Consider the following 18,909-nt stretch of genomic DNA (forward strand, 5'->3'; position numbering starts at 1 on the left):
TCTCTCTCTCTCTCTCTCTCTCTCTCTCTCTCTCTCTCTCTCTCTCTCTCTCTCAAAGTAACTGCACTCCATGGGACTTCTAGAGCGGGCTCTCTTTCCTGATACTCGCTTCTTCTTGTGTGCTGGCCGTGCCCAAAAACTAGCTTTGGAAGTGGAGACAGGCATGGAGAGAGGAAGGAAAAGGAACCAAGCTCTCCGCTTGTATCCCAAGTGTCCCCAAATGTTCCATTGCATATCATTTGTTTGTTTGTTTGTTTTTATTTGAAGAAAAACATTTCAAACCTCCAAATCTCCACCTATCTTAAGAGCTAAATAGGGTGGGTGGGCAGGTTGTATTTTTCATCTGAAAGTTTTCAGTGGATCCAAAAAAACGGTTTTCCTAGCTGTGATTTGCTTTCTTTGCTGTCAACGTTTAATATCAATATTAACACAATGTGTAGTCTAAAACTAGTTCCTTTGTAGTTTGCATGGGATGTGAATGCTGTCTCGACGTGCCCAGATCTAGAAAACTCGTTTTACTACTGCATGAGCATCAAATCAGATGTCGGAAAATACATATTTTTGTGATAATTTGGTGAAACTGAGCACCTACAGTCTCTGGTTGCAGTAGTGTGTTGAATGATTTTTTTTCCTTCTCTTTTTATACATTTTTCTATATATTTGGAGCTCCAAGCTTCTTAGTAGTATGGGCTGACTATTATTGAGTACTTTGCTCTCCTATCGCATGGCCTTGGTTAAGTGTTAGAAGATGGACCTAGGCTGTTTTTATTAGTGTTTGGCTTTGTAATAACTGTGCATGCTTGGCTTCCGGCCTCATACCCAGCTTTATTCTCTACATACCAGTCTTGAATAGCTACAGTGCTCAACCGAATTTTGGCGCACCCGCTTCCCCGGCAGGCTCCAACCCAGCCCGGCCCGGAGGGTTCCCGGGGGCAAACAGCCCTGGTCCGGTTGCAGACCTCTACGGTACAGCCAGTCAAGACTCTGGTGTTGGTAACTACATAAGTGCTGCCAGCCCCCAGCCTGGCTCCGGCTTTGGGCATGGAATTGCTGTAAGTAGCCCTCTTTATTCACCCTTTTCTTCTCCTGCAGGGTCTTGGGCTCTGGAATGAGCAGAGTTGGTTGGCAGTGTGTGGTTGTCACCTTTGCTGTCCAGCGGTGTCATACGCGACTGGCTCCATTTACTAACAAGCTTTTTAAAAGGGCACCCTGCGAGGCCTTGCTTGTGACGTGGAAGCCAAACTGAATTTGTGTGTGCGGGTCTTCGCCTACACCAGCCTTCTCGATGGGTTCCACAAAATGCAAGCATCGCATTTGGAGGGCAAGAGAAAACTATTCCTCTTAACCAGCAAGTACAGTGAAATCTCATTAGCCATGCCCCCATATTCCGCTCTCTTGCCAGATAGTGTTTGGTCCCAGATGGTTCCCAGAGTAAGGACTCTGGATGCAGAGAGGCCTTGTGTTCAAATCAAGATCTAATCCGCGTTTAGATGCTGAGCCAGGCTGTATAGCGTTGCGGTGGGGGCGGGCGGAGGGGAATGGCCACGTGAATCCAATGTACAAAGAGTGGTTACTTTTAATCTGAGCTGTTAGCAAGTTTTCTACACAATCTTTTTCAAGCAGGTAGAAGTTGTTTTAATATTAATGTGGTGTGATTACTAATTTGGGAGCCGAAAATTACTAATCTGGGAGTGGAAATTTTGCTTAACCAATTGCATGCAAGGATTGTTTCCTCCAGTTCTACTATGTTGAAACTGTGTGTGTTAGCATGAATTCCTGACACTGTGTAACTGCCAGCTAACCTCATCATTTTAAGCCTGATCTGGAGAAGCTCGTATATGCTGGAGGTAATGGTAAAACCCAACAGAGAATGTTCCATGGTTTAAGTTATTTTACTGCATTAAGAAAAATAAAGGTAAAGTCCCAGTATTAGATCCACTGAATTCTTGATCTGTTCCCTTCCTTAATGTCACCTGAATAACTTGGAAAACCCATGGATTGGCTGTTTGGTGGAATACGGATGATTATTCTGTTAAGGCCATCTATCACCATTTAGGACAGCCCTCATTTCCGTTTTCTGCCTAAAGAAAAAGATCGGGTTCTTAAAAGGGTGTGGGCTACTGACCTTTGCCACAGACCAGTTCCCACAGAGTAACTCACTAAGGTGCTCTGGCGTGGCCTTTTCAATGATTGGTGTGGACCTGCGTGCTGCTGGCTCTTTAATCTCCTGTTCAGTCATGTTCCATGAAAGTTGGCTGCCTTTCAGATATGTTTCGCACCCGCTATTTACTAACAGTCGCTTAAGAAACGCCACTCCAAATTTACTTTTCAGACCTGGTCCTGATGGATCTGCAGAGGAGCTGACGGGGGCAGATGGTATCAGTATTCATGCTGGCAACACACAAACTAGAGACTTTTGATAATTTCATGCAAAGAAGTAAAAAAAAAAAATCACCTTTTCTGCCCATGATGACATTAACAATTGTACAATTTTAGGGCCCTTTGATTGCAACGGCTTTTACAAATGGATACCATTGAAACGTTACACAGGGTTGGTTGCCATCTCGCTTGGAGGTACTCTCTCTCGCCGTGGTTTATTTTTTGTTATGCTCCTTCATCCCTTCCTCCTTGTCTTTTAACCATCCTTTTCTTTGAAGTTTTTACAATCAGCTTTCTGGGATGGAAACGGGAAAGGGCTCCTGAAGTAATCTGGCAAATGGTGCTTACACGCCTGTCCCTTCTATGCAGCCGTGATGCTTCGAGCTCAGCGGAGTGCTGAGGGTGTTCCTCGGCCCGTTTTGGAAGAGCAGAGCTGTGTTTCGAGAAAACAACCACGACTGTGGCACAGTGGGCGTTGCTCAGACCCACAGAATGAAAAAGAGTGAAGCGACCTGTAAATTAAAAGCGGTTGCTTCCTGGATCCCTGCCCCACCTGTTTCCTACCCTTTCAACTGATCTGTTAATTGTCACATCGAAATTGGGGTCCTTTGCATATTTCCAGTTATAAATATTTACCCCAGAGAATAAAACTGCTCATAGAAAACAGTCAATGACCAGGTTAATAATAAAAATATTAAGTATTGCTGAAAGTGGACAAATACAATCAATGTAAATGTTGCTCTAAACATAATTATGTGCCTGGGCTAGAGCATGCACTCTAAATTCCAAATCAGTATATGGAATGAAGATCAAAATGGATGAAATTAAGAAAATGTGGCAATGCTATTTGTGGAGGGTTTTAATTAATGTCAGAGTTGGTCAGCAGTGAGCATGTGGTGAAGTGGCTCAGGTGACCCTGCTGTTTTTTAACCAGAAAAAAATCAGTGCTGTCATTTCCCCCCTCTAAGGTGTCATGTTGTGGAAATGACTTCTATTGCATCCCCAGAAACATGAAACAGCTCCCATGGTTCTCTGTTGCAATGCAGTTGTCCCATGAATTAGTCCACATGCTCCAGAGTACTTCGAGTTAACCCTTGACATTCGGGGCACATCTGGCTGAAGCGAGCCAAGTCCTCATCAGGCCACTGTCTGGATGGCAGCCTGCCCAGAATTACCCCATCAAGGCCAACAAGGGTTCCATGATGTAGGCAAGGCAAGGCAAGGCAAGACAGAAATGTGCCAGCACAGCCTGTGCTGTTGCTTGGCACAGCGGGAGGGATCCCGGCAACCAGCACCACCCTGCCCTTGCTTTTAGTGCATGCCAATCAGCATGTTAGTCGGGGAACACGAGTGGGGAACCCAGAGGTTATTCAAAATTAGGGTGCAGAACTGTTTGGACTCACGTAGGTGCCAGGATTTTGTGGGCAACATTCAACCGAGACAGAGCAAGCAGGTTTTGATATGATTGTGTTACTTTACACAGAAAATTAGTTGAACGTTAAAAAGATGTTTTGCTGCTAACGAGAGAACAGTGTTAACCAGATTAACTTTCTGCATTAATTCACCTCATGCTCACTGCAGCTGTCGCCGTCACTGCAGCCATTAGCAAGGCAAAACGCAGTGGCAATCTTGCGTGTGCTACTAATGCTTTCCTATAAAGCGGTGGTGCCTTTTTTTTGTTTTAAACAAATATTTTTGCCATGCTTTCTTGACTGCAATTCACGGGGACTCCAGTCCTACTCTTTCTAGCAAAGCTGGCAAGGTGGCTTGTCAGCCTTGTTGTCTAGCTGCTTCTCCTGCTGGATGTCCAGACATGGCCACCTTGGATGAGAAGTGGACAATGAAGGCAGCCAGAAAGTCCACTTCTAACCAAGCCAAAGCCTTTTGGCTATATTCTTTGGCATCACTGCAACGACAGTAGAACACGAGCAAGTGCTTTCGCACACACACTATCAGTAATTCTCACCACAAAGCTGCAGGGGACGCAGGTTGACAGGTGAGAGGTGCTAGGTGAGCTGAGTTTTGAGCCACGCATTTCCCGGCTCCTCACCCTCACCCCACACAGCCACTGAGATTTAGGACTCCTTTTCCACCAGCTCTCCCATGTCCCAGTCCCACACACAACTCACCTGTGACACTGTCTTGTGGGTGTTGCAGTCTCGCCCCGGTGGGAAAGGGAGCTGTAGAGTAAGGCAAGTGGAGTTTCCTGCATGCCTTGTCTTCCCCAAAACTGCCTGGCCGCAAAGAAAGCCAAAGCCTTGGGGTCCGGCGGGTGCAAATCTGGCAAAAGTTTTGAAAATAGTGCAGATCAGTTGAAAAGGGATGCATGAAGCATCCCTTTGGGAGTGGAGGCTTAATTTTGGAGAGCTGAAAGGAGAGCTAGGGTAGCGTAGTGGTTAAGAGTGCGGGGTGGGGACCCAGAGGATGCAGGCTCGAGTCCCCACTCTGCCATGAAGCCCCCTGGCTGGTGGCAGCCCAGTCACGGCCTCTCAGCCTGACCTACTTTACAGCGTAGCTGTGATGATGAAATGGAGAGGAGAAGAGCCGTGTAGGCCGCCTGGGGGAAAGGCAGGAGAGCACTGGGATGTAATCATGGTTTGAACCGTGTTTGCACAGCCCCTTGTGGGCTCTCTGTGTCACATACATGGGGCGCTGCACCCATGTGATGCCCGTTGCCGGAAAGAGTAATAACTCGAGAGCATTTTGGCAGGAACTCCTCCCCACGTCTGTGTCAGGACATAAATAAAAATGGTGGGCGCTCCTCTATATACAGACACAGCGGGGAGAGGTTCCCACCAAAACGTTCTCAAGCTGTTAAATCTTCCCGGCAACGTGCTCCTTGCGGGGGCAGCCCTGTGTGTGTGACTGCACAGATGACCACTCGAATGACCACAGATGACCGTTACAGGTAAGCAGCTTGCCTTTGTGTTCTGCCTGCTGAAGCCAGCCAGAAAAGCCCCAGAGTTTTCTGTCATGGCAGCGTTCAAGGAACCGCCAGTTATGTGGCTGAGGCACTGCGTGGGCACGGGCACTGTTTAAAGAGCCTTCCCGATGTGGCTTACAGGCCATTAACTCCACCAGTGAGCAGACCTGCATGCTCCTCCCCGCAAATGCGTTTTATTCGGTTTCATATGCCTTCTGTTTTTGCACAAACCTGCCCAGTAGCAGTTGCAGTGCCCGGGTTCAGACGTAATGATCCCAGTCTGAAGCCACCCACCTGTCCACACGCTCCCTCCTCCGCACTGCCTTCTTCCCTTCACTCAGCCACCTTCAGAACAGATCCTAGGGCAGAATCCTGACAGTGTCAGGCTTGCGCAGGATGATCTGCCCGTGCCAAGATCCTGCAGTCGCAGTGCCAGGATGCCAAAGGCCAACCCTACTAGCCCTTCACTAGCACTGCCCCACATTTCCCCACTGGTAACCTGGAGTTACCCCATGAATGCTACACCCAGCCAAGTGGTTGCCAGAGGGGCAGATCATCACCCTGAGCAGCAAGTGCATGCGGAAGCTTCCTGGATCGAGCCCAGAATCTCCAGGTAGGGCTACAGAAGGAGCTCTGGAGAGCTGCTGCTGCTGCTGCTGCTACCGCTACCAGCCACCAGCCAGTGCCAGCCATGTTGGAGTACATGGCCCGAAGGCCTATACTTAGGAGCAGTGCCCAGTAAAATCTCAGAAGCTGGTGAGGGTTGGTGGCAAATACTTACAGTTCCTAAGGTGAAGGGGAGTCCTGTGTCTGAAAGATTCCTTTGTCACTCCCTGTGAAGAGCAAAAACAGGGCGGCTTGAGCCATGCAGGAGTCGGCCAGCACAGGGCAGAGTTTGTAGAGGCAGCAGAATCCCACTCTCCTTGCTCCAAGATCTGGGTTGCTGTGGTGCATGTTTAGACATGCAGTTAGAGAACGTACAGGTCCCCTTTTCCTAGAAATGAACGGTGGCTTGTTGGGAAGCAAATGACATCCAAGTACACCACACACAGGAAGGGAGACACTCCAAAGAGCACTATTAAGACTATGCGTATGTCTGGACTGGGTGCAAAGACTGGTGTTTGGGGGTTTTTTATCCTCTGTCCCTCTCTCTCCCCCTCTCTCTCTCCTCTAGAGTATATCTGGATGTCCAGGAAAGACAGGACGAAGTTTCTGAAGGGTTCCATATTTAGGTGATACATCATCAGACTTTGAGCATAAAATCATCAATAACCCACACAAACTGGAGGTGGCACTCAGATGATTTGGGTTGTCCAAAATCTCTATCATCTCATGAACCTGCTGTACTATATAGAACAACAGCTTTTTAAAAAACAAACTTGTATATATATATAATCCATTTTGTTCGTTTTATTATTTTTCTTGATGTTTTTTTCCCCTTTGAAATCTATTTTAATCACTTTTTTTTGGTAGTATTTTGACATAGGCTTATAGTCACATAGATCTGCTACTTTGTGTATTTAGAAAAAGTCTAACCATAATAATATAACTGTTCCTATATTAAGGGTTTCTTTGCTATTTAATTCTCCCACTTTCTTTCTTTCTTTCTTTCTTTCTTTCTTTCTTTCTTTCTTTCTTTCTTTCTTTCTTACTTACTTACTTACTTACTTATGTATTTTGTCGCTTAAAGGAAACTGAGATGGTGACATGATTCTCAGTCGACTGGTACCAATTCTGAAGCTGAAAAAACTTTTTTCAGGTGGAATTTAGCACACACTGAATTTAGAAGTAGAGCAAGCAAGACGAGTGAGCAAAAGTACTATATTTTAAGCAGGATGTGGAATAGAAGGCTGGCTGAGTAGCAGGATCTCTAGCGGTTCTTTTTATTAGTTAACCTAATTATATCTATTTTCGGCAATAAGGTGAGGACAACACACTTTTGTGTGTCCTTTTTCTATAAGTGCATTTTTTTGTTGTTAAAAGAGGGGATAAGGTTTTTTGAAATTGTGAATTCTAAAAATAATAATGATGAAAATAATAATACTGTAAATACAATTCCATTAACTTACATATAAACTATTGAGAGAGAGAGAAATGCATAATATTTTTGTGACGGCATCAGACTAAGGCAGTTTCTGTACGGAACGGAAGGCAAAAGATAGAGTGGGTACACGGCCCTCCAGAACCGTCTCTTCTGCCCCTGCCTGGGCACGAACAGAGGATGAGCCGGGGAGACGGCAGCTCCCGCTCATCTTGCCGATGCTTGGGCAGGCACGGTTCCGGGGGGGGGGGGGTGGCACCCTCAGTGTAAACCTTTGAGATCAACTGCCAGAGCTGGTCCGTAGCAGTTCGATCAACGCTGGTTAGCTTGCTCTGTAGGTGTTAGACCTGATAAACTGTACTAGCATCATACCAGCATAATTAACTAGACACCTGTGCACAGCTGTTAAAGTAACCGTCTAGTTACCTTTTTAAGTTAAAAAGCGCTTTTACCAAGTTTGAAAAAGCTACAATTTTAATATTTAAAACAGGTATTTAAAGTTTCAAGCACACATTTTTTAACCATTATTTAGATCACCTGACTGTCCATCCATTTCAGCAGCCACAATGCCTCCTGCAGCTCGCTTGCCGAGTGAGGGGCCGTCTGGGCGGCTCCCAAGCTGTAGAGCGGGGCAGACCGAGCGTTGCTTCTTCTCACCTTCCTTTTATCCAGTCTTTCCTATATTAACAAATGAGGGGAAAGCAAAGGTTTTTTTAAAAATTGTTCTGAATACCTCAGTGCTTCAAGTTTATCACCCTAGACGCAAGAGAATTTTAATTTATTGTAGTTGAGAACAGATTTGAAAAAAAATGTATAAAACCATCATTGCACTGTGACTGGTAGGGAAAAACTGACAATTTCCAATTTGCACATGTCTAATGTTTGGCGGTTATATATATGGTCCTTCTGCTGGGGAGGAGACTTATGAAGGATATTTTTAATTTAATTTTTTTAATATGGGTCAAATAGGCCGGCAACAGCAACTCGAAGTACAACACAGTAGGTGATATTACAAGCATAACTATAGTGTGGATATATTCTTTTTTTTAAACATTAATATTGACAAGTTTTATTAATATTTTTTTAAATTGTTACGTTTATAAATTTGGTACTCTAGGTACAGCCAGAATAAGACACTGAATGCGACATTTGTTAAGAGAAAAAAAAAGCTGCTGCACTCCTATTTTTGTAAAATTTTACTAACAAGTAGGCTAACGTAGACATTGAATAGACAAGTTAGAGCAAGGCATCTTCGAACACTCACCGAGACACCATAATTCTAACTGTAAAGAGGAGGGGAAAAATTCTCATTTTTCCTTGTTTTTAAATTAAACAACAAAAATAATAGGTTGACTTGTTGGGGTTTGTTTTTGTTTTTTGTTTTGGTTGTTGTTTTTGAGGGGGAGGGGGTTGTTGTATAATGCTTCAGGGGTTTTTTTTAAATAAAATCTTCTTTCGAAAACAACCAGGTTTAAAAGCCAGAATGCTGGACACTTTTTAAAATTATTGAGACTTGATCAAGTAGTACACTAAAAAGAATAATGATAATAATAATTAATAATAATAATAAACATAATTAATCGCAAACCAAATTCCCTGAGAGTCGAGTGTGTTTTTACAAACTAAGGAAGTCAGGGAATGCTTCTTTTTATTCCTCTTTAATCGATGTAGATGACATCGGAGCACAACAAGTCAGGAGCTACTTCCAGGAAAGCTCCTTTCGGAGGACAGCGAGGTGCCCCCACCCCTCCCAGGGCGAGGCGCTCAGCACTGCTCCCAAGCGGTTCGGCAGAGCTTTCCCGGAAGGGGTCCGTGCCTGTGCCATGTACTCCCCTCCTCATCGTTCAGTCCCTGTCACCTCACAGAAGATTCTTTGCTGATCATTGTTATATGTTAATAATGTATAAAATGACTATCTTGTAAGAGTGCTGTCCTGATGCTTAGTGTAGTGATTTCCCAAGCCACCATCCCTTTCTCTTTTCTTCTCTTTCTTCCTCTTCTAGGACATATTGGTAGTTGTATTGTAATTAAGGTTAAATACATAGATGTAGCTACTCAGATTTAGGACCAGTAAGGATAGAACTTTCTCTTATTTAAGACAAAAAGAAATGCTAATAAGTTTTGGGCAGGTGTTTTTTTTTAATTTAAATTTAAATTGTGTTTGTTTCTCTTTCTGCTGATCTTCATGTGGTTTCAACTAACCAAAGGTCTCACAACATTAAAAGAAAAAAAATGCTGGCAAAACTCCTGCTGCATTATATAGATCCCCCCACCCTTCTACTTTGATGAAGAGGGTGTGCCATACTACCTTAAATGCTAATGCTAGATATGCAAAACTGGATTTTTTTAATTTATTTTTTAAAATAAAAAGAGGGAGGCATGGTATAATAAAATGATTTTACTAAGAGAAAAATATTTTTTTAAAAAAAAGAATGCTCAGAAGAAAAACTGATAACCTGTGTGAATATGTTTTAGATGTTTCTAACCCTTTTGAAAAGCCCCAATGGCCCTGAACACATCTCGTGTGGAATCTGCTATGTTTTCTGAGTGGCTTCCTAGGCTAATGTTCATTCTAGTCCCTTCACTCATCTAGAAGTCCATTCGAAAGGATTTGGGGTTTTTTCTTTTATTTTTTTTATTTTTTTTTTTTTTGTTTGTTTTTTTTCTAACATTCTATTTTCTGGTTTTTTTTTTTTTTTTTTTTTTTTTGGAAATTAGTTTTAACACAGAAGGTTCAGCTGAAACTTTATTTTAGTCAAAGAGAGCAGGCAAAAAGCTTCACCCCAGCATCTTGCCATTTGGTTCCAAACATCCCCTTGCAAAATGTTGTGATCGAATTGTGCAGACCAGGAGTGAAAAGGAGAGCAGGAGATCTGCCATAAAGAGAATCGAAAAATGTTGTTTGTGCCTCAAGTAACTTATTTGTTATCAAACCATCTTGTGAAATCCAGATGCCAAGGAAAGTCAGCAAGAGATTCTTGGCTGGTTTCCATGGCACTGGATGGCAGATGACCTAAATGTCTAGGAAGACCTTTCTCCTGAAATCCTGGCACACTCTTCTTTTTCTTCTTTTGCTACTGACTTGAACAGAGGGCCAGAATTTTACTCACAGGAGACTGGAGTTTTTAAAATTTACCTTGCTTGTTTCTCCTCCCACCAAAGGGGAAAAAAACAGAACTCACACCATCGAATCTTAAGTTGAAATTGACTTGATTAAAATGAAGAGCAACCTGTCCCTTTTGGTTTCCTATTCTGCCTAATGTTCATTTTAATTTGACTTTGTAGCTTGGACTTTAAGGTAGCATGGCTCTGTTACAGTAATTTTTTTCCCCTTGTACAGCAGTATATACACAAGCTGATGAATGTTACACATCTTGCTAGACTAGTTGAGTCCTTGGGTAACTGTTGGTAAATAATAATGACCTGAAAGGTGTACAGACTTTTATTTTCTCTTCTTTTCCACTTGAACTATTAACCCTGTACGGCTCTTTTGAGCTTGAGTGTGAATGAGGGCTAGGGACTCCAGCCACCCAAACCATCAAGTTTCATTTGCCATCAAATTCAATGCAACTTGCAAGGCAAAAGCAATATAGTTTTCCTACATGTTTTCTCAAAGGTCAGCCATGGTTATGTAATATATTTATTGCGTATAAAATTGTTTACAAAACAAAAACAAAACACTACTTATTTTTTTACTATTTGGGTATATTTGTTTCGAAAGGTTTCCTTTTTTGTTTGCCTTTGGGTTTCTTTCCGAAAAGCAAAACAGTTGGAAAAGCAAACGAAAGCTGGTCTAACTATGTTTTGAGTGACAGGGGGCCTTAGACACACTGGCAGATTCCCCAAAAATCTGCATCAATACACTGTAGAATTTCATAAAGTGCGCAGAATCCCATTCCAATCCATTTCTCGCTGTGTAAGCACTACATGAGATTCTGCGAGCTAAGCAATACTTTAATACTGTAATAAAATTTTACCAAAAATGATGAGTTCAAAATCAAAGTTATCTGTTCACCAGTTACCAAACAATCAGAATGTACTGTCTCAACAGACTTTTGTTTCAGACAAAAAGCAAACAACTAGAAGTCACCCGTGCGATATAACCTGTGTTCTGTACATAACGCCAATATCACCATGTGTGGGATGCGACTGTCATTTTGAATTCTAGTGATAGCAAATAATCTCACCATATCTGTTGTACACGTTTTGAATTCCATCAGTAATCCAATGCAAAGTCTCAGCATTTTCAGGTGGATCTAAATGTACTTAATCAGCAATGACACAGTGGCCAGGCCTAGCCCCTCCCTTTTCTATTTTAGTATGAACTGATGCGAACTTTGGTAGTGACTTTTTATATACATATATAAATATATATATACATACATATATATATATACGTGTATCTATATATATCAAGCATCTTTCAGGTCTCTGTGTATGGCTTTCCGAAGCCCTGTTGTAAAATACTACATGGATGGGGGTCTCTCACATCACAGATGTGGAAAGTATAATTTTATATTTGTATTTTCAAATAAATAAGTTTGTGAAAGGTTTCCATCCTCTACTGTGGTCCAGAAAATCAATGTGTTTGTCTCAGAAAAAAAATAAAAATCTGTTTTGAACAGCGTTGTGTGATATGTCATTTCCATCGATCGCTCGCTACTTAATGTCTGTTTTTCCTCTCCCATTCCTGCATTCATCTCAAAAGGTACCCATATGTTCCTTTTAGTCAATCATAATTTCTTAATTACCCTGTTACAGCAGACAAGGTGTTCTATGTTTTTCCACATCTGCTGGGGAGGAGACGTGAACCTACCTTGCATGAAGGTTCTTTTCTTGATTACAAGATATTATCCTACACATCACGAAGGCAAAGTCCAAGAAGGCACCCAACACTCAGAAAGAAGTAGATCCACAGATCACCTTCCACCTCAGGTGATTCTCTGTAAAAACCAAAGTATTATAACCTTAATTCAGCCGCGTCCAGTGGCTAGAAACAAATCTTGGTGATTGGTTCCCCACTTGGCCCTATGCTGTTTGCAAAGAAAGGGGCCTACGTGACTCAGACATACCCATCTTGTTTGGTCAGGGCATTACGTATTTTAAAAGAACAAACAAAAATAAGATTACTGGCTATAATTTTAAAACCAAAGAGAGAATAGGTTCTGGTGTAACATTGTACAAATGCACTGAACCTGGCTACCATCTTTTTGGGTAAGGGATGCTAGAGCTACCTAGAGCACATGAAGCCCGTACTCCTCAACCCATGGTCCTTGAAAAAGACCCGCGTGAACTTGGTGGGTGCAGGACAGCAACTGAGAGAGCCAAGTGACAGCCTGCACATCTGTGAAGTTCTAGCTATGAAGCGCAATCTACCCAACGTGGACACATGCAGCCCTGGGTTATGCACTTCTGTACTTAGGAACAAACTGCCATAAAGCCTGTGAATGTCAACCTTCAAGTCCAAGACAGGTTGTGCTAGTGACATGGGAACGTTTGGCATTTTGCAGCCTACTGCACAAAATCATCCTCACCGGGGGGGGGGGGGGGGGCAAAAGGGGAGAGGTGGAGACGTGCCGAAGCATACCTTCTTGCCCCGCTCGTCCGGAGAGCAAAATCCCTCTGGCCATTCCTTGGTACAGCGGGGAGGCACTGTTGAGAGAAAGAGAGTGCAGGGAATAAGAACACAAGAATGTGATAAAGGAACAAGCGGCGCTCTGCTGTGTCAGACCAAGGTCTGAGCGTGGGAGGGCGAAGCCATCCAAGAAACCTATAGTCAGTGGGAAGGTTTGGGGAGGGGGGGGTCATATTTTTTTCGCAGGGGCCCTGTGCTCCTAACTCCCACAAATGTGTAGGGCTGCCTCTATATGGATGTGTTTCTTAGAAAGGAGCCTGGAAAGGTAAAATATATACATCTACTAAGTCAAACATTTAGCTTACTTGTGCTAAAGATGGCCCATACACAGGCGGTCCAACTTCTACTTAAAGACATTCTCAGCAACAAAATTTGCTTGTAATCCAGGGACAGCCTGTATTCCTTTGCCAGAAGAAACCCCAAAAGCTGCACAATCCTGTGAACTGGTTCATGTGACACAACAGCCTATTGTGAATAAGTATCCCAGTGGGGTACCATGCTGTCTGACCAAAACTGCTTCTAAATCCTGTGGCTTGCCCCCCCCCCCCCCCCGACTTGGGTTGTTCAACCCCGGATAGGTTGACTTGCTGTCCAAGCTCAGGCAACCAAGCACAGCCTGGGCTGAGGGACATTCTACTCCAATTAAAAAATCATCGTCATCCTGCCTTCTCCTTCACAGTTAATTAATGAAATGGGAGCCTATGGGAATAGGGTGGCATATAAATATTAGGGTTTGTTTTTTTTTTAAATGGGGAGAGTGCTATCAGTCCTACCCCTCAGATGACTTGGAACTTGATACTTGAAAAATAAGCGGCTAAATCCTGGTCTCAGCTTAAGATGGTGACTTGTGCAGAATCCGTGTAGGAAGAAAGGCCGGGGGGCATGGAGGGAGCCACAAAATGATCTCTTCCCTCCAAGGGCACCTCTGTTACTGAAAAAGAGACCTCAGCGCTCCGGCTGCTTAACAAGAGAAGATGGACGCCAAGTTTCTGCGGCTGAAGGTCAGCACCCTGCAGGCTGTGGGATCGCCTGGTCTCTGGAAAGCAGTCAACCCATCAAAGCCTTAATGGGCCTGATGATGAGTGAGGTACCCAGGGAAAAATTAGATTAGAAAAACAAATGAAAACCATTTAGGAAGTGGGACTCACTCGCAGTGGAGGGCTGCTGCTGTATCCAGGCCGGCCGGCAATGATTTGACTTCTATCCAGGAGAAAAAGGAGCGCAGGTCTGGAATGCATTAGTGTGGTGGGAGGCCGGGAATAACACCCACTTAACCCTGTCATTCAGCAAACATTAGTGAATTATGAGTGTGTTACATGTTGGGTTGTGCATTTGCAAAATGCTGAACGGCCTCTTATATCTCAGCTAAAAATATGCCCGTGAGCCTTTGGTGTCGACAAATGGATTTTTTTATCACTGCCCCCACAAAAAAATCATAATAATCAAAATAAGATCCCTAGTCACCTCTTGGCTTCTTACAAAATCAAATCAGAAGCAAACGGCAGGGGTTTAAAAGAAGTCCCCAAAATCTTTTTCCTGATGAATTACTACCCTTGAAAAAGAAAACCGGTCTTAGAAATGCAATTTATAACATTTCCCTTATGCCATAAACATCTATGGTGAATCATAACAGGTCTGAAACATTCTTCAGACAGCACCGGCTGCACAACTTGAACTGCGGATTGGCTAGAGTAGATATAAGAAGTGCTTGAAGTTGCTTTTGGGTAATAGGTGGCATGGCTTATTCATATATATATTTTTTTTAACAACGCACGCACCAAAATTTTTCTAAGAGTACACCTGACTGTGCCAAATGCAGACAAGAGAGCAAACTGGCAGTGTGTCTCTGAAGAGTTCTGTGTAACTCAAAAGCTTGTTCCCTACGGCTTTTTGTTCAGGCTGGACTACTGCATGAGGGCTTGCCAGCACTGCGATCTGCGTGAGTGTATTTTAAATAGGGTGCACACAACACATTTTGAAATGGAGCCCAACACAGAATTAAGAATTTGCCCTGCTGAGAAGCTTGGCTTTTCATTTCACAATCCAATGGGCACAATCTAGCCAAAGCTAAGCACTTGGAATCCACAAGTATCTATGAGCGAGTTAAGCAAGTTCTTCTATCTCTTCATCTGAAGTCCATGACGCTTTAAAAAAAAGTTTTCTAAACCCCTTTATAAATTAAAGTCCATGAGATTTCAAAGTGCACAGCACTGACTGGATTGGAGGCAGTGTGGGTTTTTTGTTTTGTGTTTAATTCAGTGGTGTGCCACAGATATCACCCCCTGTGTTTAATACACTGGTTTCCCCTCTCCATCAATGTCTCTACTACGTTTTACAAGTCTGGGCTTGGGAGAGCCATGCCTCTGTCACACCTACTATCTGCTCCATGGGAAAAGGACAGCAAGTTTCACTGAAATCTCAGAGCAGTCCTTACCCATGGGAAAGCAAGGTGGGGAGAGGTGGGGGAGGGAGAGCATGCTAAGCTTCTAGTCCAGTATGTCCACTCTGACTGGGACTGGAATGTCAAGGTCTCAACCCATCTCCTGCTCCCTGGGGTCGCTTAATTGACAGCTGGTCCTAGTGCTTTCTGTGTGCAAAGCATCTAGTTTACCTTCTGCTTTTGTTCCCCGTGTTCATTTGCCATTCCATGCTCCTTTGTCTCATATGGGTCCCCTAAATTTCAGTCCTCCCTGCTCCCTGACAAAAAAGATGAACCGTGCAAGCTGAAATACACAATTTGTATAAATACAAGAATGTTTAAATCCAGCCCAATATTTACTTTCAGCATCAGAGTTTTGGTTCTCTTAGGACACAATCCTACGCAGAAAAAAAAAGGGACGGTGAGAGCTGTAGGCCTCTTTCCTGCTTAAGCATGCAAAGGACTTTACCTTTAGTTGCAGAATCTCAAGAGAACAGGAATCCTACATGACCTGACCTATTTATTATTATTTGTACTAGCAATTATTTTGACTGTTTTTACAGCCTTTACTGAAAAACCACCAAGGCCTTTAGAACAGCAGCATAAAAACAAATAGTAAACCCTTAAGCTCATTAAAGCAACACCACAACTGAAAACGAAGTTTAAAGTTAAAGGGAGGTGGTCTGACATCTTTTCTAAAACCAGAGAGAGGAGGAGGAGGAGGGCTGCTTTCCACAATTTGGGTGGGAGCGACAGTTGCAGAGTCTGGTTACCCATGGATCCCCATTGCTGGGGAACATGGATGAGAAGATGCTGTTGCATGTCTGTCCTGCTGGACAGTTTTCTACGGGCAACTGGTCGGCCACCGTATGAACCAAATGCCAGACAAGATGGGCCCTTGATCCTGCAGGGCTCGGATGCTCTTAGGACACATGAGAATGCCTTCTCACACAGGGCATGCAAGGAGCAGGGCACACATTCAAAAGGTCACCATAGAATAGGCAGTCCCACAAACTGCCGGCTCCTACGTCTTTTAGGACTTTAAAACCAACAGCCTAAACTGAGCCCAGCAAACGACACACAACCAGTTCTTTCAAGATCAGAAAAATGTGAGCTTGATACCTGTTAGAAGCCCAGTTTTTGCTTTTTGCAGCAGCAGCTTTTCCCAGATGCTCCTCAAGGACAGCAGCACAGAGAAGTAATGGCAGTGGCCTTAAAGCAAGGCACAGGTGGTTATTGCAGTGAAATCAGGCTGACTCAGAGAAAGGTCACAAATGAAGCACTAAGCATTTGTGAGTACTTTTGTTTGCATGCTTCAGTTTTTAAGAGCAGGCAGGACTGAAATATAGGTGTGCCACATGGGACAAGGAGCATGCAAATACGAAGTGGAGCAGGAGAACAAAAGAAAGAAGCAGAGAGGGTCTTAATCTAGGCTCTTTTGTTGTCTTTAGCATCCCTCGCTAGCCTCCGCTCATTCCCAGCTTTCGCTTTCCTGCAATTCTGTGCTACCTGCCTGTATTCTTCCTGTGAAGCCTGGCCTTCCTTCCACTTCCTACACTTGCCCTGTCCTGTTTTCAGATCATCTTGAATTCCCACCCATCTTGGATTCCTTTTCTTGCTCGAGTCACTCACCTTTACTTTACTTATCCCATCATGCTCTCTGAAGCCAAACATGCGAACAAACCATGAGCAATGCATAAAGAGGACCCAGCGTTTGTTGCTGGGCTCTGGAGGATGGGTGCCTGTGTTTAACGCACTAGGGCTGTGAGCATGGCTGGGTCTGAACAATATGGTAACTTTCATTTCAGGAACCCGTACTTAACCCTTCAGTGAGGGCTACTGTGTTCTCTGAAACCAGCCTGCAAGTGGGAGAGCCATTTTGGAGAAAGGGGCAAAAGAGGCCTTCCCTTCTGACCTTCTGTGCCAGTTTCCCTAGCTAATTCTACCATGATGCGGGTAGAAGAATGATGTGGCTAAAACAGTACAGAGTCATGAAATGTGACTTCCCGATTTTATCATTGTCCCCACCTACCACTTCTCCTATAAATCATGCGCTAGAGATGACAGCCTCATTGTTCTGACAACGTTTAGCACAGGCCTTTGAAGTCTGGGTAACAGAAACTGCAGCAAGGCCAAGTGAAGTTAACTCTTGAGGAGAAGGACGGGTGTGCTACACGCACGGCTAATGATGGCAACCTGGGCGACGGCACTCTGTCTGTCCTGCAACATTCTGCCTCATGTCCTGCTTATGCAGCCACTGCCTGCTATCCAAGTCAGCACCCTGGAGGAACTTTCAACTATGTAGCTGCACACCCTTAATTTTTGGTAACTCTGGTTGGACAGAAGGATAATGCCTGGATGTGGTCAATTCCAGAGCAGGGCACATTAGCCCATGTTTTGCTAACCTATCTTAGCATGGACTTTGTGAACACGAGGAGAGCAGGGTTGTTATTCAGAGCATCGCAGCTTCACATTTAAAACTAACATTCAGCCATCAAGCAAACCGCCTGGTTTTTACATGCCCAAAGACCTGGCCAGTGGTTCCAGCAGTAAAAAAGACAAACACACGAACAAACCCAGGCAGGCCTCCTGCCACCCCAAGTGGATAGCAACTCTCCAGGGTGAGGGCTGGCGTTTCAGCTAACAATTCATGGATACAGGGACAGAGATTAAATAGGAATTGAAAAAAGGTAACCATGTTGGAATTGCCAATTTGTTAACATTTTTCTTCCACTATAAGAGCAGACAACCTGCCCGCTCTGGTATGCTCTAGGATGCACAAACTGAAATTATACCTTTAAAAAGGGTTCTTTTTAAAAGATTCAAATGCGACCGAGATGGTGCTATTTCCCTAATAACTGAGTTTTTGCTGAGCTAATCATCTGACCTCATGCTTCCTAACTGGAGAACAAAAGACATGATTTGCAACTGCTTTAAGCATGTTAACTGTTTTCTGCCACACTTGCTTAACAATCGGCCGTACACAGGCGCGCACACGCACACACTCTTACTTAAAGCCCCCTATGCTGTTAGAATTAAGATCTATCGCCTATCAAGCCCACTCACAGTAGCTGTTTGGCAGCAGAAACCAAAACCAGCATTTATTAATTATGAACATAAGTGTCTCTTTTCATGGATATTTTGAAAGGCCTCCTTATTGTTAATAAGAATAATAAAACAGAGTATGCTTATTAAAGCACATTCATTATATAGCATATTGATTGCAGGGAGAGAGAAAAATATGTGCAGATTAAAAAATGCACACATCAGACTTGCCACCCCTGCACAGTATTAATTTTAGAAGCTGTAATTCAGCCTGATTATTACCCCAAAGATCCTTCTTGTTATGTTTTAAAAGAAAATTCCATTCAAATTCCATCTCTCCACCCTACTACCCACCTTCCAATCTTCACACATGTGGAGAAAATCAAACAACTGATTGTCCTCTCCAATGCCCTAAGCCAGTGATGGCAAACCTTTTAGAGAACGAGTGCCCAAACTACAACCCAAAA

General features: G+C 43.6%; 1 protein-coding gene across 15 annotated transcripts in view; it reads left to right on the forward strand.

Moving 5' to 3' along the window:
• The window catches only part of MSI2 (musashi RNA binding protein 2), a 437,270-nt gene that overhangs the window by 407,936 nt on the left and 10,425 nt on the right, over positions 1 to 18,909 (forward strand). For 7 of the 15 annotated variants that reach the window (XM_044430028.1, XM_044430033.1, XM_044430036.1 and 4 more), the window contains 3 exons: positions 844 to 1,052; positions 2,497 to 2,574; positions 6,477 to 11,969. The exons of 1 other annotated variant lie outside the window; for it this stretch is intronic. In XM_044430028.1, the coding sequence (XP_044285963.1) occupies positions 844 to 1,052; positions 2,497 to 2,538 (251 nt within the window). In that variant the 3' untranslated portion in view covers positions 2,539 to 2,574; positions 6,477 to 11,969. Of the gene's footprint in view, positions 1 to 843; positions 1,053 to 2,496; positions 2,575 to 6,476; positions 11,970 to 18,909 lie in introns of those variants that run through there. 7 more of the 15 variants (XM_044430030.1, XM_044430035.1, XM_044430037.1 and 4 more) reach the window with 3 other exon arrangements.

The sequence above is a fragment of the Varanus komodoensis genome, unplaced genomic scaffold, assembly GCF_004798865.1.
Source record: "Varanus komodoensis strain SLA01 unplaced genomic scaffold, ASM479886v1 scaffold20_1, whole genome shotgun sequence".
Taxonomy (NCBI): Eukaryota; Metazoa; Chordata; class Lepidosauria; order Squamata; family Varanidae; genus Varanus; species Varanus komodoensis.